At 38.1% G+C, this 27,156-nt stretch overlaps 1 protein-coding gene across 1 annotated transcript; it reads right to left on the reverse strand.

Moving 5' to 3' along the window:
* Positions 1–629: 629 nt before the first annotated feature.
* draxina (dorsal inhibitory axon guidance protein a) lies at positions 630–27,044 on the reverse strand. The gene is made up of 7 exons (XM_075461724.1): positions 26,879–27,044; positions 15,651–16,165; positions 14,155–14,381; positions 9,695–9,815; positions 5,941–6,033; positions 4,223–4,312; positions 630–1,858 (listed from the first exon to the last, which is right to left on the reverse strand). Exons 2-7 carry the CDS (start codon positions 16,138–16,140, stop codon positions 1,746–1,748), a joined length of 1,134 nt encoding a protein of 377 aa, XP_075317839.1. The 5' UTR covers positions 16,141–16,165; positions 26,879–27,044; the 3' UTR covers positions 630–1,745.
* Between the last annotated feature and the right edge of the window lie 112 nt (positions 27,045–27,156).

Genomic DNA, 27,156 nt, shown 5'->3' on the forward strand with positions numbered 1-27,156 from the left:
GAGAGAGGAGAAGATTTGCAGACAAGCAAAGTAAAAAGAAGATGGATCTTACTTGGAGAAATTAAACTGCGTTGCCGCATGCAAGATCTGTTAATTGATAAGCTGGAATTGCATTCAAAGGCCAAATCCATAACTTATTTTAGGCAGTCATATGTACCGGAAGTGTTTTTTTGGTTGTTTTTTTTTCATCTGTAAGCAGTTAACAGATATGCTTAGTATTTGGTTATCAAGATTATAAGTGGATTTATAAATGATTTAAGAAACTGATCCTACATTTTGAGCATAAAAACACCATCATGAAGTTAGAGTTCAGTTAGTCTGTGCACACAAAACATGTCAGAGCAAGCAGGAATAAAACATAGCATCTAAACAAACTCACGTAACTTCATTGTTTCCAGACGACCATGTGCCAAACGGCAAGATACAGATTACAGTATGTGTTATAATCATAGCAGTGTTAAATTATTCGTTCGTGTGACAACATTTAAGCGATTTAGAAATCAATTTTTTTTTTTAACACGTTTTTATGTTTGGTATTAGGCTGTTTTGCTAATCTTATTGTTTAGAACTCAAAGCAAATAGCAAAAGTATTTGTGGTGAATGTATGGGCAAGTTTACACCACACAGAATTTGTCTTAGTAAGTTTTTAATCATGAAAACAGAAAAGGTTGTAAAACACAATGAATAGACAAACATGTTTGAATACTGAATAAATAAAAAACACATATTAGGACATATAAGATGGAAAGCCAACTGACATTTTGTTGTTAACCATACTACTATTAAGCACTTTAGAATAGTGGCTTCAATTAAAAAATGTCCTTGGCATTTGGAACAGCCTCATATTTACAATTCAGGACCAGCAACTGGATTCAAAAAGCATTTACAAATAGCTTTTAGCTGTTGGAACACCAGGTCAGCATGGAGGCCATAAACCTGATGCAACACAGTGCAGAACATGACAGCAAACTGCATTTTCTTTATCAGCTCTGTGAGACACAGCTTACTTAACCCAATCTTAATGATCTTAAATCAGTAAAAGCCGCTTATCTGGGACTCCAAAAATGTATCAAACACTAGAAATTATTTTTAACTGTTCAACTGAGGTCAGCAGGATGAAAACAGAATCAGATACAGATACAGAGACTCTGAAACATTCAAGAAAGAGTCTTTTTTTTAAAACAAAATCAGCTTTTTGTTCCCCATAATCAAATAACACCTACAGCATCCATATTTACGGTAATAATAAACACTCAAACTGTGTGACATCTACGTATTGTCCTCAGTGAAGAGTCAACTGCTGAGTGAATCTGTTAACCAACCAGTTTAAAGCGTGAAAACACAATTTCTATGAACCAGAGGATTGAGTGAGGTTTAGAAAAAGCAGGTCTTCCTGTAATTACACTGGAGAGAACAAAACTGAACTAAAGTAGAAAGATGGTGCAGTATCTAACAGATAAATTAGGTGCTTAAAGATGGTGATTTGCTTGATATGGGTACATGGCTCATCCCATAATGAAACATTCCAACACAATTTCCAATTTAGTCACCAGCTATTTTTTTTTGTTAAATTACCATATTTTTGTGTGTAAGGGATTAATATTGTGTGGTTGATTTTAAAAAAAAAAAAAAAAAAAAAAAGATAGCAAGACATCACCTTTAAGCACTTGGTTGGTTAGCAGTGTTATGGCTGTCATGTCGTCTTTGTCAGAGTGGTCGATCTTCATGCACCTCCTTTTTCTTCCTCATATAGTGATGAATCCTCCTTGGTCACTGCTGACTGACTCTGGTACCACGCAGCGACCCCTCCTCCTAGTCACACGGCGCTTCCGGTGAAATTTAGCATAACAACGAAACCCTGAAAGAGAATCATAGAAAGCATGTTATATGAAAAGGTGAATAAAGCAGATGAAATGCACGTTTGTAAAAGTATACTAAGCCATTACTTTCTTCATGGTTTGGTTTTAATTCTCAGAATTTGTTTAGCACATGAAGTGAGTATGAGAGCGGACTTCCTAAACTTAGTGTGTCATGTCTGTTAGTTTTGGTCACGTTTTTAGTTTTGCCATGTTTTTCCATTCTGTCACGTCTTTTAAAGTTTTAAGTTCCTGTTTAGTCTTTAGTTTTTCCATGTTCCCCATAGTTTCTCTTGCCCTGCCATCACCTTCGCTCACGTCACCTGTGTTTTTCCCCTCTGCTGCACTCACTCACCAATCACTCCCTCAGTATTTAGTTTCCAGGTTTCCTCATTCACTTTGCCAGATCCTCACTGTCTCTCAGGCCTAGTCGCCGTCATTAATGCTTCCTTGCCACAGTTGTTTATAACTAGTCAAGTTTGTTTGTGTCAAGTTTTTCCTTTTGTTTTTTATAGTCATAGTCAAATTTTGTTTCTTCATAATTTTAAGTTTTTGTATTCCGGCTCAGCCACGCCTTTTGTTTGTTCTTTAAATAAATCAAGTTTATTATTTGGAAAGTCTGAATTTTGGGTCCTCCTTCTCCTCGCCACAACCACCGTTCATGACACAGTGGAAAAACTGTTATTAGTATTACTTGAAATTTGTTTCAAAATTGCTTTTTACAGAAATTTGGGTTGGAATTACATGATGCAGTTACCACCAGTGTTGTATAGTAATAAAGTAAAAATACTTCACTACTATACTTAAGTATATTTTGGAATACGTTGTACTTTCCTCGAGTTTAAAATTTTTTGACAACTTTTACTTTTACTTCACTATATTTCCGAACTTAATTGCATACTTTTACTCCAATACATTTTCATTGTTCGGTTTAGTTACTCGTTACAAAAAAAAGAGAGAGAGAGAGAGAGAGAGAAAAAAAAAGCAACAGTGTTTTGACCCCATGCATGTTATGCCTTAACCTGACTCGCGTCATCTGGCTGCGTTCACCAACTACACGCGGGGGCGTATACCAGAGGGCGAGAGTCAGGTAAGTTATGCCTGCCCAAAGACGTGGAAATTCTATCTTACAGAAACTCCCCTTTTTTAGGTTTTAAGGTAGTTTTACAAAAAAGGTCTTCCTCTTCAGATGCCAGATAAGCTTCAGTTTTCTCCTATTTTTTTTCTTTAAATTTTGTTTATAATGATGGCAATAACAGTAGCAGCCTCTTTTGTTTCATTTTTTTCTTAATGGTGTAATGTACGCCTCATTTTCAGCACTGACCTTACTTGAAGAAGAAAAACTTAAAGGTTCACAAAGTTTGTATTTTCTGTCTAAACCTGGTCTAAATTTTGCCTGCACTTGGTTGTGTGTAAATATTTTATTTTTTAAGTATTTTTTGGGGCTTTTTATGCCTATTAATGTTAGGACAGTTCAAGAGATATAGGAAGCAGGGGGCAGAGAGAGGGGAAAGACACGCAGCACAGGGCCGCTCGGTGCGGGAGTCAAACCGGGGCCAGCTGCAGCGAGGACTGTACAGGCCTCTGTACATGGGGCGGCTGCTTAACCCACTACGCCACCGACCGCCCCAATTGTGTGTAGATTTTAAGTGTATTTGACCTTCAAAGTTTACCAAAATATAAAAAATGTCAGTCAAACTGCATTTGCCTGGTTTACTTTTTACTTATACTTTTCATTACATTACTTAAGTACATCTATTTTTACAGTAATTCTCATACTTAAGTACAAGACGTTTCGGATACTTTAAGACTTTAACTCAAGTAACATTTCAGTCAGTGACTTGGACTTTTACCAAAGTCATATTTTGGAGGGGTACCTATACTTTTACTTGAGTGTGAGATTTCAGTACTTTATACAACACTGGTTACCACAATAATGACCTTCCGGATGGGAATGACATGACAACACAACTTGCTTTAACAGCTTGTCTTTAAACCGTGTCTTGTGGTGTGAGTGGTGGTGAGTTCCCTGAATTACTTTTTAGAGTGTAACAGATCGATCAACAGTGGCGAAAAAGAAGGCAGCGACTCACTTTGCCTGAGGGCAATGCATACATCCAACCCAGCAACTTTCTGAATAACACAAGTATATCCATTTTAAAGCAAATACTTTAATGGTCTGAATACAGGTGCACTCCAAATTTATGGGTGGCTGATTTGATCAAGTATAACTTTTCGGTTCCATCCGTTGTGTTGCCAGCCTCTCACCAGAATCAACACTGTAAAAATCTGTGTTCTTTAACTAATCCAATAATTTAATTAGTGACTGAGATATGTTGCTAGAATAAACAAATGTTCTCACTCACCTTCCTCACACATGCAGTCATCATAGCATTTGTTGTTAAGCCCTCTGTTGTGAGGTTTACACTCGTGTTGTCTCAGGTCACAACAAGAACCTTGTGTGGAAGAAATATATAACTTTTAACAATAAAACTATTGTTATTGGTACATACAGAGGAGTGAAAAAGAAACTAGGTCTTAAAATTAAGTAATCCAACCTTAGATGAACAACATCACATGACATTATGCTGTGTTATTACTTTTTAAGTTTTTTTTTAACAAAAAAGTAAACCAAATTGCAGAAGGAGTGCAAAAAAGTGTGAAAAGATTCCATAGGAATTAGGAGGGTAATGTACTTGATTATCTGATCATTATTAACAAGTGTGACCACCTTTATAAAAGCAGATGTTTTGCGGTTTGCATGGGGGTACGGTGCCTTGTCAAGGGCACCTCAGCCATGAAAAGGAGGTGGACTGACATCCCTCCAGCTATCAGTTCCACCAATCTTTTTTGAGTGGCAAGAATGGGAATTAAACCGCCAACCTTCTGGTTATTGGACGACCGACTCTAACCATTGAGCCACAGCCGCCCCAGTCTACAAGTCTCAGTTAGCTTGGTAAATGTACAATTGGAAAAAGATTGAAAAAGTATGGCTTGTTTGGAAGGGCTGCCAGTAGAAAATGTCTTCTTTCTGAAAAGAACATGGCAGCATGGCTGAGGCTTGCATCTGAAGTTGCATCTGACCAAATCACAAGACTTCCTTTGGAAAGTCCAGGCAAAAGTGGAGATATTTGGTCATAATGCACAGCACCATGTTCAGTGAAAACCAAACACAGCCTATCAGCACAAACAACTCATACCAAAGGGGGAGGGTACACCCCGGACAGGTCGCCAGTCTGAGAGTCAATCTAGAAACACCAATGAAACTAGCATGCATGTTTTTGGACTGTGTGAGGAAGCCAGAGTCCCTGTAGATAAACTATGCAGGCACAGAAAGAACATGCAAACCCAGCACAGAAAAGTCCCTGCCAAGATTCAAATTAGCAACCTTCCAGCTGTGAGGTGACGGTGCTCGCCACCACAATACCACAGTGCAATCAAAGAAGTGAATCAAGGTGTATCAATGGCCTAGTCAAAGTCCAGACCGCGGGCAGACTGTAATAATGTGGTGGGACCTTAAGAGAGCTGTATATGTATGAGTATGAGTGTCTACAAACCTCAATAACTTAGCAACGATATAAAGAAGAATGGTCCAGAATCCCTCCACAACTATGTGAGACTGATAACATCATAACAATTACTTTTTTTTTAATGTAAAATCACCTTTAGCAGCAGGTTTGAGGTGGTTTTACAAGCCAATAAACCATGGATTGTACAAATTGTTTTGGCATTTTGTATTAGAAAGCTATTTTACAGCAAATAATGATATGGTGTAATATGTCATGTCTTGTTGGTCAATTTGTATTAATCTAATTTCAAGATAATTAAGGATCAGATTTTTTTTTTTTAATTTCCTAATATATCAGACCTTAAAACTGAAAGAGGGTGTACTTTCTATCTTTCTATCTACTTTCTAATATCTGTGTTATTTTGTGTATAACCTTAGCTGAAACCTGTGCACCAGGAAAAAAAAAAAATTCTCTTGAGTATTAATGAGTGGAGGCAGTAGAGCTGGAGTTCCATGTGAATTGAATTGCTAATATTTGGATGATCGTGGAGTTGTTTAATTCATGTTTATACAAACCTGGGAGGCAGTCAAGGTGATGGTCACACGGCTCGATTGCATCAGCATCTATTGTCACGTTTCCACTGCTGAGGTTCTTAATTCGCCTCTTGTCTGCAGCAAGAAAAATTTCAGAACAGCAGTTTGATACCAAAGTCTTCTGATCAATACACAGCCTCAAAAAAACAAAGTGAATAAGTGTCACTATGACAAAGTTGATATTTTTACTTGAAGCCCTTTACATTTGAATTTGGACGTCTTCACAGTTGAAGGATGAAGTAGTTCAGGAGTTACTGCAACCTAGCCTCCTATAACAATACATATTTATATTCTATTTAAACCTTTATTTATACCAGGGTATTTATTTATACCCTCTTTATTTATACCTTTATACCATTTATATTCTATTTAAACCTCAACATCTCTAAAAGTACTCACTCTCATCTACACTGTAAGACCATAAATCTTGAGCAATAAATTGGGTAACAGAGGCTGTAATTGTTTTTGATCTCTAGTTGTGGCTAAGTTTTGGTTGGAAAAGGTTTTCAATATGTGTCATTTGTTTTTGATATTTCTTTTAAACAATACATATACTTTGGAGTACTTTTTTAAACAACATCTTTAGTCTGAATGGGTTAAAACTACTTTTATGAGCTTCGGTAGTTTTACACTCACTGAGATGTGACTTTTGACCTCACACTGTAAACCCGGATTTTGTTTTCAATTAAACGTTTTAGTGTTCATTACTTATTCTATTATGTTTTGTAAAAATCTATGTAATTACTAAATCAAATTAGTTCTTTGGATTAGAAATTTGAAAATATACACTGCAATGATCATGTTAAGCAGAGATTACATATAAAGTTACGTTCTGTGAGGGAGGGGCGGAGCCTATTTGAAGTTCAACTGAGAGTCAAGACCTGTCCTGTGTGAGAGCGTGACCTGCTCGATTTTTGGAGAAAACTGATTTGTGTATTTAAAAATAACTGTGGATGTTTTAAAGTAGTTTTAACTACACTAAGTAGACGGAAGAGCGTGTAAAGCAATTATTAAGATCGGTCTGGTTGCTAAACGTTTGCTAAAGGTTAGCTTAAGACTGCACCAGTCTTTATTCATTATTGCTGCAGTGAATTATTTGTGTTAATTTTTATTTATTAATTTCAGTGTTTTCTGAAATAAAATAACTTGAACAATTTAAATGTTTTTTTTTAATTTCTTCCTTCCCATACAATTTTCTTTTTAAACAATATATTGTGGCGTGCTGTGGGTGTGTTGCCGCATTGCATTATGGGTGCTCTCTGTTCCCCGTTTATGTGCTATATTTAGTGCTGTGGTAGAGTTTGTATGTGTTTATGTTCTGTACGCAGTGACGGTGTAGTATAAGGTTTTTGTTCGTGTTGCATTTGAATAAAATCTGCACCATAACTGAAAGTGGTGAGACAGAAAGTTAGCCCCACTTTTTTGAAGACATGTGAGGTGATTGTAATTCACTATTGTTCATGAATTGCCTGTCAAGATAAAAGTGCTTGCTGCACTAGAAAGTCTGGACTGAGACTTTTTTTCTGTATCCACCTCTACCATTGCTACAATATTTTATACAATCTCTAAATCAAAACAGTATAATTCATTAATTAAATTAGAAGACAATACACTACTTATATTAACAAATGATGTTAAGTGTTGCTTTTATTTATATTTATGTGCAATTGACCTAAAATGGTTGGCTAGACCTCAGAAAAGAGATAAGTTATGTGAACTAATGGTTTTGAGTAAAGACTACTAATGTAAACTTGAATATGTCTAAGTTATCTATGCCAATACAACTTAAAAGGTTTAGTTTCATGTTTTGTAAAAACTTAAACGGGATAAGGCAACGGGTTTCCACGCGATTTTCTAGTAAACTCAACTAGTTCGGGTTAAGAACTCACAACAAGCTTCCAACTCGTACGGTGATAAAAGCAAAACTATGCAGCAGCAAACATTCATTTTTGGGTGATCTGCCCTACAAATGGGCTGTTTTTGTTTGCTGTGATATTTTCTTTGTGACATATACTGTACATTTGTAAAAGTAGTCACAACTGCTTCTACTTCATTTTGTGGAATGCCAGCAACACAGCCTCAGACCAGAATGTGAATTAGCTATGATGCTCCACAGCATAACACATAGTGGTTTCAGCTTTTCTGGGCTTCCAATTAATTTAATATCTCAGCTATTCAAAATTATAATATGCCTTTTATATGATGTGAAACTGTCATGTATGCTTAAAAAATGTACAATTACTATATTTTCAAGGCTCAAAATATGTTACATTCCAGTGTTTTGTTTTTTTTTGCAAATTCTAGCATGCTTTTGTTTTTTTTTTGTTTCTTAATTATCTAAAACTGTCATGAATCTTTTATTGAACAACTATTACGTGTTCAGAAATGCTTATATGAAGGTAGGAGTAGGGATGGGAATCGAAAACCGGCTCTTGTTGAGAACCGGTTCCCAGTGTTTCAATTCCTTGGAATTGTTTGGCAATTTTGCAAAGGAAAAAAAAAAGGCGTAAACAGGGCAACTTGCAATATTTGCAAAGTGGATATTTCATCAAAGGGAGGAGATACTACCAACATGCAGAAACATTTGCTCACACAAATACAACAAATGTCATCTCAAGGCACTTAGATAGTAAGTCCAATTCAAGCCAATTGGAATTCAATTAATTAATAATAATCATAATTCATAAAATAATCCAATTTGTTCATATAGAGCCAATTCAAAAACAATTTCCTAGCTAAGAAAACCAACAGATTGCACTGAAAACTTTTTGTTTTTCGGTCCAATCTCCCGGCCTGAGCGTGCCTGAGGCGACTGTGGAGAGAAACGACTCCCTTTTAACAGGAAGAAACCTCTGGCAGAACCAGACTCAGGAAGGGTGGCCATCCGCCTAGAAATCTAGACGCCCCTAGCGACCGCAAATTGAATTTGCTCCGGGGCTAGTCTAGTCACTTGTGGTCGTTTTGCGAGGCTGCAAATCGAAATTTAATCGGGCCAATCAAATCGTGAGGAGTGGGGTCGGAGGCCGGGCTACCTAGTGACGACAGAGGTGCGACGTTTCAGTGTGTAGTTCCAGAGAGAGGTAAACAATGGCTGCGCCCAGCGAACAGTCTTTCGATTTGGCTTTGGCAGCGACTCTAGAAAATTTAGATATACAGTTTTCTTTGCGAGACGAACAGATAACTGCACTTAAGTTTTTTTTTTTTAAAAAGGACGTTTTCGGAGTTTTGCCCACTGGGTACGGTAAAAGTTTAATTTACCAGCTTACTCCGTTGGTCCGTCGCGCTGACTACGTAATCCTTCTTCATCGCTCTGATTGGTTGTTGCGCCATCCTATTGCGTGGCGTTGAGTGCAGAGGCAACTTGACAGACAACCGTTTATCCCGCCCACACTGCTATCCAGCGTCACTAGACCCCTGTACAGCTTTTTGCTGTACGGGTCTGGCTTGCTAGGCTAGCCCGGCCTCCGACCCCGCTCCTCACGATTTGATTGGCCCGATTAAGTTTCGATTTGCAGCCTCGCAAAACGACCACAAGTGACTAGACTAGCCCCGGAGCAAATTCAATTTGCGGTCGCTAGGGGCGTCTAGATTTCTAGGCTAGTATTTTCATTTAACTATAATAAAATAATCTGACACAATTAGTTCAATTTCAATTTAGCTCAATTTCTATTGCCACCATCAAATCTGTTCACTTTAAATCTAAACGGTGTTGCATTAGTCATATTTGCTGACTTACCCTTCTTCCTGGAGGATGGCCAGATGTCCACAGGTTTCATGTCTTCATAGTCTGTCCAGTCAAAGAGAGCCATGTCTAACGTTGGCATCACCTCTCCCTGTCCTTGTCCTCGTCCAGATTTCTGTAAATAAAACTTAAATTGAAACAGCACCTCTTTTTTGACCATTCTTCAGTAAAAATATTATCAGCCCAGCTCTTATTTTATACAAGAAATCCACATGGGGCAGCTAAAGCATCGCTGGTATGCATACTTAGAAACACAGATCTTCAGATAGTGCCAGTATGCTTTCTACTATATTTATGCATTTGAATAAAACGGTGATGAGATCATGAGGATATGAATAAGAAACTAATTCCAGATTTTATATTTTTATATATATATATATATATATATATATATATATATATACGTCAGACATATGTATCAGATCTCGTCACTGCAGCAGCAGTAAGTGACAAGATCTGATCTGGTCACTGATTTAGAGGTAAACACATTCAGGGTGTCCTTAATAAAACACATTATGCTGTGACTAACAGCAGTGATGCTTCTTTGAATTATAAAATGTTCTCACTGAGACAACGGTGTAGCAGCAGAGCTTTAAAAAACAATTGATTGTTAGCAAAAAAAAAGAAAAAACTTAATGCCTGCCCTCAGACCAGCAAACAAATAAACTTCCGTCCATGTTGCTGAGACATTCAAAGTTTACAGATTGAAACTTCTGGTTCATTAACCACAACCACAATTTTTATTTCTCATCACTGAGGACAGCAGGACACTAATGCTGCCTGCAGGTGGTCAACAGTCTGGAATAGATATTTTATCATTCCTGTACCAAATGTGTGATTTAGTTTAGTAAGACATCAAATCATGATTTTTTTTTTTACAATGATTTTCACTGTATGCTGTTCCCCCTCTTTTGAAGGTAAGTAGTTTATTGTATCTCTAAGAGTACAATGGAATTGAATGCATTTATTTCACCAGTATGGTGTTGTTTGTGCTGTCTCTGAGCAGAGTCATTGCAAGCCGTTTCATCACGGGTTCCAGAGAATGAATATGATTAATTATTTGAAGGATAAATAAAATATTCCTGAAATTAACCATATTAATAGCTCATATAGTTTGTACATTTTCAATTTTAACAGTTTAATTTAGGCAACTAAAAGTACTTGATAGATAATAATATTAAACATAGAAGGATCACAAACAACTAGCAGAAATGTTTGACATCAAAGTGTATAACAGAGGAATCAAGAAGTTTCATTGTCTTTCATTGTTGATTATAAATTATGTTTTTTAGTCATTATTATCATGTGATTCCCAGACAACCTCTGTTACAATGATAATAAATTCAACTCAACAGAGAGCGTCCAAATCATCAGTATATTGGTCTCTCACACAAGTGTATGGCAAAGTGAAAATATCACTCTGAGACAGTTCTGGGGGCTTCAAACTTTAAGGTACTATAGAGGTAAATGTAAAGTGCTTACATTGATATATTTACAGTAGTTAACAGGTTTAAATAATGACAAGGCATCTTCGGGGATTTAAACTCCAGTCAACAGGCTTGAGAAGCAGGTGATATATTGATAAGAATGTAACAAAGCCAGAGTAAAAATCATAAAAACAACGCTCCACAGTGGGCAGACCTATCAAAAATAGAAAAGATGAAAATATTAACCAACATCTCAGACTGCTCCTGGGTCCAGTCTCTGGTTTTGTTGCTGCAATTTCTTTTTTACTAAAACTGCTCTGTATTGCACCAGAATAAATACTGTAACTTCTGTATTAGGTGACTAGATTCGGTTAAAACTGGAGGAGGACCCTGTACAACTGGCCCACGCCAGTGCTCCTCTCCCGCACGTTTTAATGGGTTTTTCAGGCTCTGCTAGAACGAGTTTAAATGCTTCGATAATTATAGAATACACAATTTTTTTTATTTTTCTTTCCCATTTCAGGGCCTCACGGAGCCCAGTGAGGGGAGTTCACTAAGCTCCTCATAGAAGCAGATCCATACTTGTTTCCTTTCATCCTCAGGAAATAAGCCATTGGAAATATCAATTAGATTAATTGCAGGGGGCTACCTGCTTCTGCTCAGCTGCTCATTAAACCATCAACTGAAGATCGAACACTAATTAAGAAGCCATGCCACCCACTCATGCTGCTCAATATGGGTTCATAATAGGTAATCAGTTTATTCTTTGGTGGCCCAAGAATGTTATACATACAAAGAAAAACATAGATCATCTCCTTCAATCTCAGAGCAGATCAAATTTCACAAGACATTAAGGAAATGGTAGACTGATGAGAAATCTCAGACAGCATAATCATTATTCATTTCAAAACTGTAATCAAATATTGAAAATCTTAATAAAATATTTCTCTACCGAAAAAATGAAGAATAGATATTCTCTTTTTAAAGCTAAGCAGAAAAATGCAAGTACCATTTGGTTGGTTGATATTCCCTGTTCGTGAAATATTTGGATTTTAAATTAATGTTGTCTCTGAGATTAAATCGTAAAAATTTCGGTTGACATTGTAACAGGACATTAGAAACAGCAGGAGAGGTGGGTGTAAGAGGTTTTGAAGTAAGAGATGATAATACTACTGATAATATTACAATAATAATATTAGTATAATAGTCTATGATGTTACAGTATGGTAACGATTAAAAATAAGATTAATTCTAAAGGGAAAAATCAGTTTGGGTTACAAAAGAAAAAAGTAACTCAGAGTTAGAGGACCTTTGTCATTGTGGTTGCAATGCAGCTCAGTCTCTTGGTAAAATGGTAAAATTAACACAACTTGCACAGTTTTTTATGATAATGGACACCTCGTCAGGCATTATCCCTAACACATTGCTTTTTAGAGTGTAACTCCACCCAAGTGGAAAGGCGAAACTGAAACAAAATGCGATCAAAAAACAGTGTAAAAAGCATTGGGTGGAACAGGAAAAAAAAACCAGCGTCCTGTGTGACAGTGATGTGGGAACCTGCATTGCCAAACTCTCCAGCTTCAAAATACAGACTTTTTTTAACAGTTAAAACTGGTGTGAACTATTTTTGTGACAAGTTCACAAAAGTAAGAACAGACATCAATAGATATCATCCAAGTTTCACAAATGTGAGTTAGACTGCGTTGTGCAATAATAAATACATACACAGGTTACACACATAAATACAGGTTAATTTTTTTTTGGGGGGGGGGGGCTTGGTTTGTGTTCAAACAAACACAGAAACAATGTAACACCAGAATAATGCTTTTCCGACATCCTGCCTCTTAAGAGAAAGCATTTTAGTTCATAAATATTTCATGTTTTGCTGTGAAACCAGGTCGGACTGTTATATATCTCTTCTTTCTAATAGTTAATAAAAATAAATCAAATAGTTTACATACGTATAAAAACTTGTTGAGTGAAAATAGGACAAAATCTACAGGACAAAAACTTATAAAAAAAAATTTTTAAAAAGACAACAGGAAATGGTACCCCCACATCCACTCTTTTCTACTGAACTCTACAACCTAACTTGACCATGTTCCCCGTCAAAATTACTGCAGCCACTAGAAGGGTTATGTTGTAGCATTTGCTAAACTGATAACTGATCTCTCACATGGCTGCTAGAGATCCCATAACAATCCAACGTGAGATTGGATAGTAATAAACTGCTTGTTCAAGTGACTCGTGGGAAAACTTTGGAATGAAGAAGATGATAATTAGAATCTTGTCATATTGTTTTGAATTGTGGTTAGTTAAAGACATTTGAATGGGACCTACAGTATGTAAATATGATTTCTTATATCGTCGTGATAAGTAGGTGTCCTGCAGGTTTACTGCACCAAGTGTTCAGCAGTACTTAACTTTTAATTCATTTGTCCTATATGATAAATCCACTGGTAAAGCTGTAGTTTAGATGCAGTACAGATGATTCCGTTTTACTTATTTCTCTAGCTGTACTGACATCTATTGACACAAAACTTCCAAAACAGAAGGATTTTCAAGAAAACACGCGTGTTTTTAACTTCTTTTATTTTAGTGGATGCTTTTTGAGTGTCATTCTGGGCAGGATTGATAGCTAGTGAGTGGTACCCAAACCACTTCTACAGACTTTCCATAATATGCAACCAAAGTAAAAAAAAAAAAGGCCTGTTTTTGATTATGCAGTTTGTCCTGACAAAGGACAGTTCTATCAGAGGCACTTCTATCATAAAATACATGTTATATCTATAAAGCACACTGTGACCAGGACCCAGTGAGGTAGGACTGCTAAACCTCATCATTTTTCACCAGCAGTGCTTTTAGCTTCACTGTAGAGAGTGCCTTTTCTAAGATGAGCTAAGAGGTTTGCAGCAGTATAACAGCAGTAAAGGGGCCCATTTTCTCTCAGTTTCCCCCCACAGTGGAATCACACTGAGGCACAACAGAGACAGCCTTTAATAAGCACTCTAGTTTTGTTGGGGTTACCTGGGGTTTGGTGGAGGCTGGGGGCAGCGTTGGGGGATGCTCGTTTGTCACCGTGGTAACCATGGAGGAGCCAGAGCCAAAGACGCTAATGATGGGGGAGGGGGGTTCACTGGGTGGGGTCAGGCTGAGGGAGGGGGAGGTGGTTGATGAGGACGAGGAAGGGGGAGGATCCTCGAATTGGTCTCTGTCCTTCAACAGGGAGCCCAGCTCAGGCTCCGAAGGAAACCCTGGACAGAGAGAAACAAAAAATATGTGTTTTACAAGCAATAAAATGTGGTGTAAACATATAACTTCCAAATTTAAATAGCAACAAACCTTTGTTCAGAATTAACATTGAGGTATGGGAAACTAAAAATCTGTCATCCTTGAGGATTCTGTTGGACTGTCCTAAAGCATCTGTTTCAGTCTCCTAAATGTCACAGCATGGTACATTCAGTGAATCTTTTAACTGAATCAACCGATTAATTGCAGATGAATTCCCACTTTCACAAAATGGAAATTGACTGTTCTATCAGATACTGTTTCCCATATTAAGACTGACATTAAAACCCAGGTTCCTTTGTGTTTGACTAGATTTTCTGTCTGTGGAAAATCTGTCCACCTTGTTACAGTAAGAGTGTGATATTCTGTCTTTTTAAGATTGAATTCGCTTTCCTTTCCTGCTTTGCTTTCCTCCACACCTGTGTTCAGTTAATTATCACTTTCAATGTATAAATACTTGCAGGTTTTCTTTGCCCGTTGCCAGGTTGCAATTGTTACTAGTCCAGCTTTTCCACAAGCTTCTTGTATCTTTGTGTATTTAGTTATTATTATTTCTATACTCCTGGTATTTTCCCTCAATCTCCACGTTTGTTCTTTGTGTATTCTGTTGCTTATGTGACCGAGTTTCTGTGTATGAGCTCTGCTTTTGGAATCATTTTTTTTTATTTTTGGCCTGTAACTGTCTAGCATCATGCATCAGTAAAAAAAAACAAAAGAAAAAAAAAACTAATCAACAATATCACATCTCTCCACCAGCAAAGTTGGTTATGTTAAATAATCCCCAATTTTCATCATGTGGCCTGTATCATTTACTGCATTTCTAATTTGTAAGAAGCATCAGAAAAGTCTCTATTGTTCTGAATCAAAGCCAGGTAGATAAAAGTAAGACAAACTGTATTTCGTGAGTCCGTTGACATGTCCTTTCATAAGAATTGATTTTAGCCCCTCTATGCCCAACAATAATACCACAAGCATGAAATTAAACACAGTGGCCCATTTCTGAAACCCACATTATGACTTCCATCAATGTAACTAATGCCAATAATTTTGGATTGGTTACATTCAAGTTTCCCATGAGCAATGACTAGTGAGTCAGACCACATATACTATGGCATTATCTTTTGTATAAGAGGGTAATAGCTTCTTGTTGTTTGTTCAATAGTCCAAACAAGTGCAGTCAAGAGTTATTTGTTAGACAGATGATCTGCTGTATGTGTACCTAATGCAAAGCTCACCTTTTCTGTGTCGGCCCTTGTCACGTCGGCCTCCTTGTCTCCTCTGCTCAAAGTGGTGCCCATGCCCATTCCCATGTCCTCTCCCCTTGGGTGTCCCCATAAGCTGGTTTTCCCGACCCTGGGATGGACTCTTTAAACTCATACGAACTCTGTCTTTTTCCCTGATGGGGCCCATCTCCACTCTCACTGGGCTCAGACCCTCCAGGCCTGTCCCATCATCCTCAGGCCTTGCCAGAGGATGCAGGGCCCGATGAGAGAGGAGCCCAGCTCCGCCTTTGGCAGAGCGGACCCTCTGACTGCTGGGTCCCCCAAGGTCCCTGCTGTGACCGTGGCCCTGCAGAGCTTGTGGGGGGTACTGTAGGGCATTACTGCCACCGACCAAGGTCTGTGCCTTTCTCCTCTTGCCATGAGGAGCTCCAGGCTCAGAGCCATGTGACAGTGCCAGGATGGTAAACAGGGAGACCAGCAGCAGACTCCAGGAGAGTGCCATTGTCTGTCCAGCACAACGCCACCTGCTGAGAGATGAAATTATATGTCAGTACTGCAGATTCTCTCACTAACAACTAACACTTCACGTAGATTTTATGAGCAAAGGTTATTATTCAAGAGAAAGCTTCTAAAAAAGCTAGTTTTACAGGTTTTTGAACGGAGAAGAATTAGTTTGATAAACAAAATCACAAAAAAAAGTGTCAATGGGAAAACAAGTGTGTTAACTCTTAACGTGTTACTCTAACGAAGCACTGAAGAGAGGAGAATTTATTGCTTTACTTTCTCTCTGTTGCCCCATTAGGAGATGTAAAGACATAAAGATAATCAACTCCTTAAAAAAAGTATCCCTTTAGATCTTTAAAAAAGAAAACTGGCTTTTAAAATTAAAACAAACAAAATAAAAACATGTCTAGTATATGCAGAAAGATGCTGTTTTTTGAATGGATTTCGTAGTATTACAGACATGGCTTTAAGGCCGACTGCAGTGTTGCATTCCAGTTACCTATTTCTAGAAACCACAGACATATATAATCCTAATGTTTCTGGACCACAAAAGTTAATACCATCTAATAATGGGTGATCATTTGTGAGGAACTGGATTTTAAAAGGCTGTGTTTTCAAAATAGTTTGTTTGTAAACTGCTACAACATGTTATCTATTCATTCTTGTCTTTTGCAACGAGACTTTCTCAGTTTTTGCATACGTGTGAACTAAAAGTAACTTTATGCTGTTGCCCTGTCTCGAAACATCTTCTGAATATTTAAAAGTATTAAAAGGCATGGATGTCCAATTGTTCCTCTTTTTGAAAATGCTTTCCCAGCCTTCACTCCTGTACCTTCATGCCTTACTCATTATGAGACACCATATTGCATGCATCCTTCATCACTGCCTATTCGATGGTCTCAACAGCCCTCCAAATGTACCTTTCTGTGAGGTGTGACTGAACTAAAATATGAGGTTTTCTATAACTGTATAACAGCTGAACCTCAACAGAACATGAATAAGAATGTTTGTAACCGTCAAAGCACTGGAGTGGTGTTGTGGAGAAAAGAGTAGTCGGACTCACCTTTGCAGCCTCTTATGGGGAATTTATTGAACAGACCGTCACAGAGACATGTACATTTCAGCATGCACGGAAATTCCCAATGACCTTAGTTTGTGAGATCTTATTATACCTCTTGATATCATTCTGTGTGTATGTGGCCCAAACCTAATCTCTATCTGGCACCTGCTGTCTGAGAATGCTACTACATCTTCCTCATTGTGTAGACAGAGTTCATTCTGGTCCTAAACAATATGTGGTTTAAGCAGTGTCAAGGCCCTGCTACTCCCTACAGTGCAAACATAATTCCTTTTTTATTTCCACCTTCGGGCCCATAGGCTTCTGACAGAATATAGTTGGGTCCAGTCAATACCAGTGGAGATTTATTTGTATTCATCATGGTATTTTCAGTGATTGCAAAGCTATAACTTGGAAAATAAGTATACTCGAAGTGTGAGAGAAATAGCAGTCTCACAATATATTATTGTTTGCACCGTTTGCATTATTGGAAACATCTAAAACCATCAACTGTATGCTAAATGATAGAAGGGTATATGTAGTGAACTCTGTGTATTTTCAAATAACAAACACATTTATTGTATGTGCAATTGGCAAATACTTAAACATAACTAATAAAGTTGATAATTAGCTAATAAAATTTCCACTACTGCGTGCTTTTTTTTTTTTTTTTTCCCTTGTCCTGTCCAGCATTATGGCAGCAGAATTGTAATCTGAATACCGTTTATGCTAAACACATTTGCTATGCCAAGGGAAGCTTTATGAATGTAAAGCTCCCCTTGACGCCCATCAACTCCTCATTTTTATTTATTCATTTTTGTTACAATATTTAACATGATATGATAATAGTGCCGAACCGGACCGGGGGACAGAGAGAGAGGGAAAGCGAAGAAGAGAAAAAAAAAAGAGCTACTACTGCATGCTTATGACTCCATGGTCATGTGACTAATAAAAGACTTTACAATCTGTATTTAATCGCTTTCATCCCAAAAAGTATTAAAAAAATAACTTACTAAGATCTAAAAAGAACATTGACTTCACTGTTTATGTCAAATTGAAAAATGTTTTTAGTTTAAATATGATTTTATGTTCTTGTTGAAAAACACATTTCCACAACTTTGAACATCAGACATGGAGCATCGTCGCCATGTGGTTGCACTGTCCATTACAACTGAAATATCAGTTACTCTTTACTGTTAATTGTGTCTTAATGTTGTTGATTACGATGGAACTCATTAATCTAAGCAAATTTCTGTCAGCACTTTCAACAATTCGACAGAGAGAAGTCAAGTGAGAAGGTTCTGCCTCCTGATTAAGTTAATGACTGTAGCTGTTATACTGAAATATGAGAAATGTAAAATATTAATACTGTTGTGATTTAATTTAATTTTGCATTGCACTGCAGATATTTAGTTAATATATCTATTGTTCATCACATTTTCTAGAAGCATGAATGTGGTACAATAACTCTGTTATTGCTTTGTATAGCATATTTCCATTTATGTTTTCACATGACTTAACATATCACTGCTTTGATTTCCTATTTTCCTGGCAAAAGACAAAGAAATAAGGGGTTGCTCAAGACTTTCTTAAGCCACCCATGTTGCTTTAAAATGTGTTTTACTTTTACTGTTTTATCTTCTACTTGAAGAGACCGAGACAACCCTCGCCACAGACATGCATTGTAGTGCCGAAGCAGGCGGGTTCTTTGTGTTAAAAGACAAACAGCGATGCAGGGCTTACAGAAAATCAATGAGCAAGAAGCATTGAGCTGTAGCTGATGGTGGGTGTGTGTCTTGTCTGTGCCTGTGAGGTGGAGTTGTGTGGTTGATAAGGTCTGATTTCATCACACTAAGGTGAAAAAAAGAACACATCCTTGGGTGGACCTGGGATATTCAGGTGTTTGTAGAAACAGGGCACAGGCAGCTTGTCGTGTGCATGTGGAGAGGAGACGATGCTGGTGATGTCAGCGGAAATTTGCAGTGCCAGTGCAGGCATCACTCCAGGGGATTCAAAGATAGACTGTCTCGGCTGGCCTCTGGGAGTTCAACCAGCTGTGCAGTTTGCAAACAACAGTGTGAAGCTGGCTGCTGAATTGAGATCTTTGTCTCCAAATAGACCTTTGGACTGTTGAAGGGGAGAGTGTCACACAGAGAGATCTTTGCCGAGACAGTTTGACACATGAAGTGATGCTGGTGTTAAGTGATTAACCCTGATTTAGAGGAGTGGCAAAGAAAACATCCAAACATAACCATGTGATTGTCTAAGGAATTGTGTCACATGAGCACTCAGGGCACATAAATATCGGTCAAAGAGGCATTTAGTGAGATGTTTACAAGTCATGAGTATGAGAAGAGTGATAGCTCTGATGTCTGTAAATACCTAAACACCAGTGAACTGCACACAATAAATAATTTGTCTGGTGGCTGGGCAAACCTCTCCCTTTCCAGAGTTGACAATGAAACCCATTCACACCTACTTAATGCATAAGCTGTCTTTGCGGGGAGATGCGAACATTGGCTTTAACTTCTTATTCACACACTTCTTTTCGGCTATCTGTTTGACACCACCAACAGGCAGTGCAGGATCTTCATTGTAGAGATCCATTTTAAAGTCTCATGTGCGACTGCAACTGTTTTTGTTGTTGTTGTTGTTTTATCACTCTGTTGTCACACATGCACTAGAGCCCTAAACCTTTCTGGACATGTTTTGAAGGCTCCATGTCCAGAACATTTGCTCCAGAGGCAGTTTCCTCAGTCATGTTCTGACAAAGAAATCAGGAAAATAACCAAGTGAGACCATATCTGAGTGCAGTGTTTAATCCTCTCGAGCTTGTACGGTCAGCAAATGTATGCTGGAGACATTTGCTGCTTTAACGGTCATCATTGTGGATAGGCAGGGAGCCTTATACAGTGTTCTCGATGTGCTGTAAAATCATCTTTCTGACAACTTTCTTGACAACAAACTTGTCCTGCCTCTTCTCCAATCTAGTTGTGAAAATGCATATCAAGCAGCGAATCTCCCACCAAAAGGCAAGTGTGAATGCCAACTGCAGAGAAAGCCAGGATTCTCAGAACATTTTCCACACATTCTCTGAAGTTCATGCAAGAAAAGAGATTCATATTTAAATATAATAGCTACTCAATCCATCTCCCTCCATCTTCCTTATGAGGACTTCCAAAATGAAAAAAAATTAAGACTGATGTGGAAACACTCATATACATCACATTTCCCTTCGTCTCCTCTTAGGGGCGTACTTAACAGGATGCTGTTATAAGCCATATTGAGGGGTGTAAATTGTTGAGATTTATGTACTTCCAGAATATTTTCACAAAGCAGAAAAATATAACACATTTTTTAACGTGCAGAAACTTTTGAACATGAGCAGAAATCTTGTATTACATCATCTCTTTCTTGTTTTTTACTTGGAGGGGGAAACATAAAGTTAGACCAGTTAATCAAAAGTAGTATCTATGCATTAGAGTGGTGTAGAATGCCTGGGAGCCTTGCAGTATATTCTATTACATATGAAACTGTCATGCGGAGTCCAAATTTTGTGTTTTCTTTAACAAATAATTTACATGATAAATAAATGCTGAAAAGTAGAAAATCTATGCAAATCGGAATTTAGGAAATAATATTTTTAACTCGAACACCTAACCCTGCTCCTCGTCAATAGTCAGACAGAACCTTTGCCCATCGATGACAAAATATCTGTGATGTACCATCGGGAGATACTGACACAGAGGATCAAACCCATACTTTTACAGATGAGTCAAGTACTATTAACTAAAGCCAAAAAGTGAACTGAATTGTCAGTTTGGGTATTCAACCTTTTGCAACCGAGACACAAAGGCTTAAAATGTGTTGATTTTACATGTGAAAAGTCTTTAAAAGACCCAGTCCAATATAATATCATATGGATGCAGAGCTTTAAAATTGCAGCAGCTGGTCCTCTCTCACACAGAAGATGGTGAAGACAGAGAAAGATTGAGGCGACATATTAAACACTAGACTTTACCTTTGAAGTGGAATTAAATGGGGGGAAAATCAACCAAACAATGACAAAATCATTTCTAAGTTTACCTGCTTCATTTTACTTATTATTCAGAGTGGATAGGAATGATTGAAAAGAAATAATGTAATCTGCCACTACAAACGAATGTGGACAGGGGCATAGAGGGGGATCTTTGCCATCTTTCTGCTGCATTTCCCTGGTGCTACACTAACTGGTCCCAGTTTTTATATTTATTTTATAGAGTAAAAGAACAAATGAGCAGGCCAGCTGATCAACATTTCTTCAAAAATCTTGAATAACTTTAAGACTTTTTTTTACATATGTTCAGGCTTAAAGACTTTTGTCAAAGTGTTTCTCTTCCAAGGCTGACAGTAATCAAAAGATAAAGCCGTTGCTTTCAGAAACAGACGCAGAATACAATCACTTGCACTGGAGATAAAAGCAGAGGCTGAGCAATATATGATCCTTCAAAAAAATGAATTTTCAAAGTATAAAAGAAAGATGTGATGCCTCTATAGAAACAGAAGCTCCCATCAAATTTCAGTCCTCAATAGACTTGTCAAGTGAAAGGGAAGGCGACCGCGTCTGGGCACAGCAGCACACTGTTTTCCTCCCTCAGACTTTCATGTGCTGCCAACAGGTGGCCTTTTGACGAGATGCAGGGTGAGGATCATAATAGAACACTCTGGGTGGCATTCTGGGTTTTAAGCACAGTCTCTTGTATATGATAAACAACTACAGCCTCCTGCCAGCCTTCTGTATCATACAAGGCTGTGGGTTGTAGGTAGAGCACAGCAGGACAAGCATCTGCTCTGAGGTGATGGGAGGCCAAGCGGGTGGCCTTATGGGTTATATTCTCCAAGGACATAATCTACCACTCAAATGGCAACTTTTAAACAGCAACTGAAGTTGTAAGAGAAAGTTAAACTAACTATAGTCAGACTTGAACTTCGATGGCATTAAAGGAGCTCTTATTGAAAGGCCTTGGGACCCATTTAATCAAAGTATTTTGAGCTTCTTCCTTCCTATCTGTTCTATATGTAAATAAATGAAAATGGGAAGTTAATGTATAGTAACAATCAAAACTTTGCAAAAATATATCTAAATCCGGGAATAGGTGCTAGGTTGCCAGTCATAGAAACGCCCACATAATTCTGAGGATTTGATGAGTTTGTACTGAAATAATAATTAAAAAAAATAAAATAAAGCTTCAAACGTGCCGTGTAGAGTTTAATTGCAAAAAACAAAAATTTGTACAACAAAACATTTTAAATGTACTCCCCTCTTCGTATTTTAACTTCTGTATTGGTCACATCTGTGTTTACCACTATATAATTTTTTATTTGTCCTAATTGGCGCGTACTAACTCCAATGACAGGATAGAATCTAAAGTTACCTGCACATAAATAAACAGCTCCAAAGTTATGTTAGAAAATAGTTCCACGTTGCACTTAATTCCTAAAAACACAAGAAACCATTTTTTCAAATACTTCAACATTTAAAAGATCCCCTTTTTATTGAATCTATTCAGTGTAGTCTTACTCCAGAAAGTGTCCATATTGGGGGGAAAAAAAGCACCAATTTCATTATAAAGGCTCAAATTTTTTTTTAAATGACTCCAAAATTGTTACATGCTCATGTTGCCCTTTAAAAGTAATTACATGACAATATTTTACTTCACAAGAAACTTACAAAATTCATGTTTGGCTATGTTAAGACCCATAAAACACTTGTAAGGAGCTAGGAAGGAATGGCTGGTGGTGTTAATTAGCAAACTTACATTAAACAGAACTGTGTTTAAGCCTCATGTTTAATTTTATACATCCCCAATTTCATTGGTTACATACAGAATGCTAAAAAAGAAACATTTGACTATTTCCTGGGAAATATTAGCTCATTTTCAATTTGTTGGCAGTACCACATTTCAAATTAGTTGGGATAGGGCCATGTGTATCTCTGTGTATTTTAGGGTTTGCCATGGTGTAAACATTGGCCTATACAAAATAACAGTCAACATAAAACGTATCTACTTCATCCACACTTCAATTCTTGAGCGTTTACTGTGACACTACGGCTCTGTGTGCGAGCATAGCTATCATGTTCAGTCTCTGGAATGAGACTGGACTGGTAAATTGAATGACAGTTTTTTTTTTTTGTTAAAACTCAACCTGAGTAAATGCAGCATTTCAATATTGTATTTTTTTTTGCATTTAAATGTTTAATTTTAAATGCAGGAATTTAATAAAATTGATTTTGTTACTCTCCTGTCCTCTGAGGGGACTGGAAGGCATTTTACATGGGGTGATAACCTCTTCCCATTCAGCAAATTAGAAAAAAAAATGTATTTGGTTGGATGTTCTCTGTGAATGCTTGTGGATTTTCATTATATCGATGATGTCACAGGAAATGTATAAACTAGAGGGGGAAAAAAGAGTGAGAACAGACAAATAAGCTTTAGATGTCTCTTTGACTTCACTCAAAATCTTTATCTGAATGAAGATTGTTGAGCTTGTAATGTTAAGTTTATGGATTTCTGAGCACAGCAGAGTATTGAGAAAAATTGTGTACTGCGACGTAAAATGTAATAAAATCTTAAATGAAAATTCTCTGTTTTTAGGGAGCCAAAGCATAAAAACTGGTGCTGCAATAGATTTACGCTGGTAAAAAACACAATATATATGTATGAGTGTGCGTGTGGCAGGAGCTTTTATAAACAAAGCGCACAGTCTGAGACAGCCACAAGGGAGCCATGAATCAGAGCAGAGTGTGTAAGTGTAAAATGATTGGTAATCTTGCAAGAAATTGCAAAGGGGGCACTATTGGAGTGCTGGATGATTAAGCTCTGATGAGATCAGAGACCTCTCTCCAGTCATTGAACAAGTGGTCAGTCCCTTAAGCGATGCGGTGCTTCAGTTACACACTTGTTATGAAAATATACTTAACAGAGCCTGAATCTAGATCTGTGACTGAGATGAGGAGGGTTGGAGGGGAAAAGCAGTGAAGCGGAACAGGAGGCCACCCTGCTATTAAACTGCTGCATGTGTGCATCTTTCAGCTTCACCTGCTGTGACACCAAACCTCCAGGAGCCATCTGCTCCTGTTGTTTTATCTCTCGTAGCAACCAGCAGGGCCATAAGGATCCAGCAAACAAAGACTCCAGAAACAAGCTGTTGAAGAAGAGCTGTTATGTCAGACAGATCACCTTCAGGATTTTTTTTTCTTTCCCTGCCCAAATGTAACAGTCTGAGGTCCAAACCAAGAATATTCTCCTGTTGATTAATGCCAGAAATAGTCAGCATATCCTATTTACTAGAGCAGAATGTCATAAACAAGCTATTAATCAGACTTTGAGCATAGGTCTGTTTTTGAAGGTGATGAATTTACCTTAAAAAAAGAGACCTCAGGTTACTTTGGAAGTGTGTGGCTGCAAGGGAACAAAATATCTCCATTTATATACCGAATAAACTTGAAAGATCATGTGAGGGAAAATACATTATTAAATGTATTTGTCATGAGAAAAACAAATGTGTATCTGCTGTGTCACAAAAATGTACCAATGCAGAAAGTCTGTGACATAAACACGTTTTTATATCTCTTATTTTTGGTAAAATAAGTGTAGTTTGAGCCACAAAATGATCATAAATATATTCTTAAAGGCAACCTCTTAAATTACAGCTCAAGTTAATGCCTCTGTAAAATAAACACATCTGCCAAGCTGCAGTTAACACCGTAAAACTTCATTTCCTTAGGGGCCAATCCAACTGACTTTGGCAATATAAAAGTGCTTTGTCTCCCAAATCCTCCACAAACAATATAGGTGGTATTCACACATTGACTTGGGGGATTTTTGCAGCTTTTAGGTGTGCATTGGATTGTGAAGGCCCCTGGAAGCACCACAGAGTGATAAAAAAGAAAAAAAATAGAGCCATAAGGAAGGTCCATCTGTCAGCAAGTGAGCCGGAGCAGAGAGCAGGGAGGAACAAAATGATTCAGTGGTAATTTGGTTGCTCGTACAACAGATGCAGTACAAGACCAGAACATTGTATCTGGTGACGAGTAACATCAGCAACCTCCTGCGACGTGGCCCTCATCACCCGTTTGAGTGCAGCGACAATTCTGCGCCGTTACAATCAATGCTTGCACACAAATGCATATTCGCAGCAGGGAAACCTTCCTCAGACACCCACTTAGACGCATGTTCAAAAAATGCTGTGAGACACAGGCAGCAACATGAATCACAGCAAGAGGCATCCCGCTGAGAGGAGCGAGAATTAGAGGAGGAGGAGGGGGTGAGAAGCTGAGAGAAAAGGAGAAAGTAAGATATAATGCTGAGAGAGAGCAGAGTAGAAACGGAGAGAAATGGAGGCTTTATCTTGTGTAAATTAGAGCAGAGTGTTGGTGGAATCTTTCAATTCATGCAATAAGAAGAGCACCAGCTGAATCCCCTCAAAAACAACAAGGCTTTGGCTTCTGCAGCCAGCAACAAAACTTGCTCTTTGCTAACCCCTGAAATGTGGACAGCTGGGTCTGTCTTTGGACATTCCACATGGGAACAGTTTGACCCATCAGCAGGAGGGAAACACTCCTGTTTAGAGATGATTAAGTGAAGCATGCAAACTAATTATATGAACCCAAAGTTTCTCTCCCCCTGCCTCCCCCTGCCTCCCCCTCCTCCTTTTCGTGGCACTGAGCAGCACTCACTGCCTGCCAGTGTTGAGAGAGTCCAGATCAAACAGATGCAGCCACATATCTTTAGCCAGTATCTTTAGCAAGTTTCACTCAATTTGATTTGCTTCTAAATTAAAAAAAAAAAAAACTTTTTTGTTCACTTATTAGCAAATTAGTTTTGTTTTGGCCTGAGATCGCCTCTCTGTGGGGTCCCTCCACACTCTTTCTTATCATGGCTGAGGCTTTCCTGGTGATTGACTTACTGTTCTGTTCATTATAATCAACTCACAATGTAAGGAACAAAAATGAGCTCTTTGCAGCGTATTCCACTTTTAATTTCATGGTAAAACGCACGCATACAAACACACACATTCCCACTGCCTTTGGTGTGCAGGACCAACAATGAGCTGTCAAGAAGAGATAATCTCCGATCGTTTCTGATTCTCCTCACCCACCCTTCATCCAACCAACTCCTTTATGATGCTGCTCTGATTTTAAAGCATGACAACAGCAGACAAAGCCATCACCAAAGTCACGGGATGAATCTGTTTTTCCGGTATCAAACCTCATCAAATTTGATGTTTGCAAACACTCACTCTTTTTCCCAACCGTTTAAGTTATACTCTCTCCAGCAGCCAAATTGCCTTTTCCATCAGTGAAACTGAGAGGGAACCATTTGCATTAACGGTTATTAACTTGAGACATCCTTACGATATAATAGCCCACTGCTGCGTTTTTACGCACAGATAAAGTGGGTAGTAGGGGATGTGGATTGTGTGGAATAACAATGACAAATCCTTACGAATTCCTGTCCACCACAGCAGCACAACTGTAGATAATCTATTCTACTGAGAATAAAATGCCCATAAATCGCTTCAAAGTCACAGTAAACTCGTCTGAGCATCATAAAAACGCCACAAAACACATTTTAAGAAATCACGCTCAAACCCAGACTTGTAATCTTGAATTTCCAGAATAAATCAAATGTCTTACTTTATATTTGTATGTCGTTGTTCTTCCTTGATTTTGTTTTAGATTTGAGCGGCAGGCCGGTCATATGGCTTCAGACAGGACACAAACACAGCGCAGAAGCAGCAGCGGCGGCGGTGGAGGCAGCACCTCTGTGGTCCGCTCCCCGGATGTGCAGAGCATCCGGACCCTGTTCTGCTTCTTAAGAAGAGGAGAGACACTAGGACACCGTGCGCGCTCCCGACTGCGCGTCAGTAAGTCCCGTGTGTCTCGGAGAGACTCGCGCTGGCAGGTAAGACAAG

Source organism: Odontesthes bonariensis, chromosome 3 (assembly GCF_027942865.1).
Source record: "Odontesthes bonariensis isolate fOdoBon6 chromosome 3, fOdoBon6.hap1, whole genome shotgun sequence".
NCBI classification, from domain to species: Eukaryota; Metazoa; Chordata; class Actinopteri; order Atheriniformes; family Atherinopsidae; genus Odontesthes; species Odontesthes bonariensis.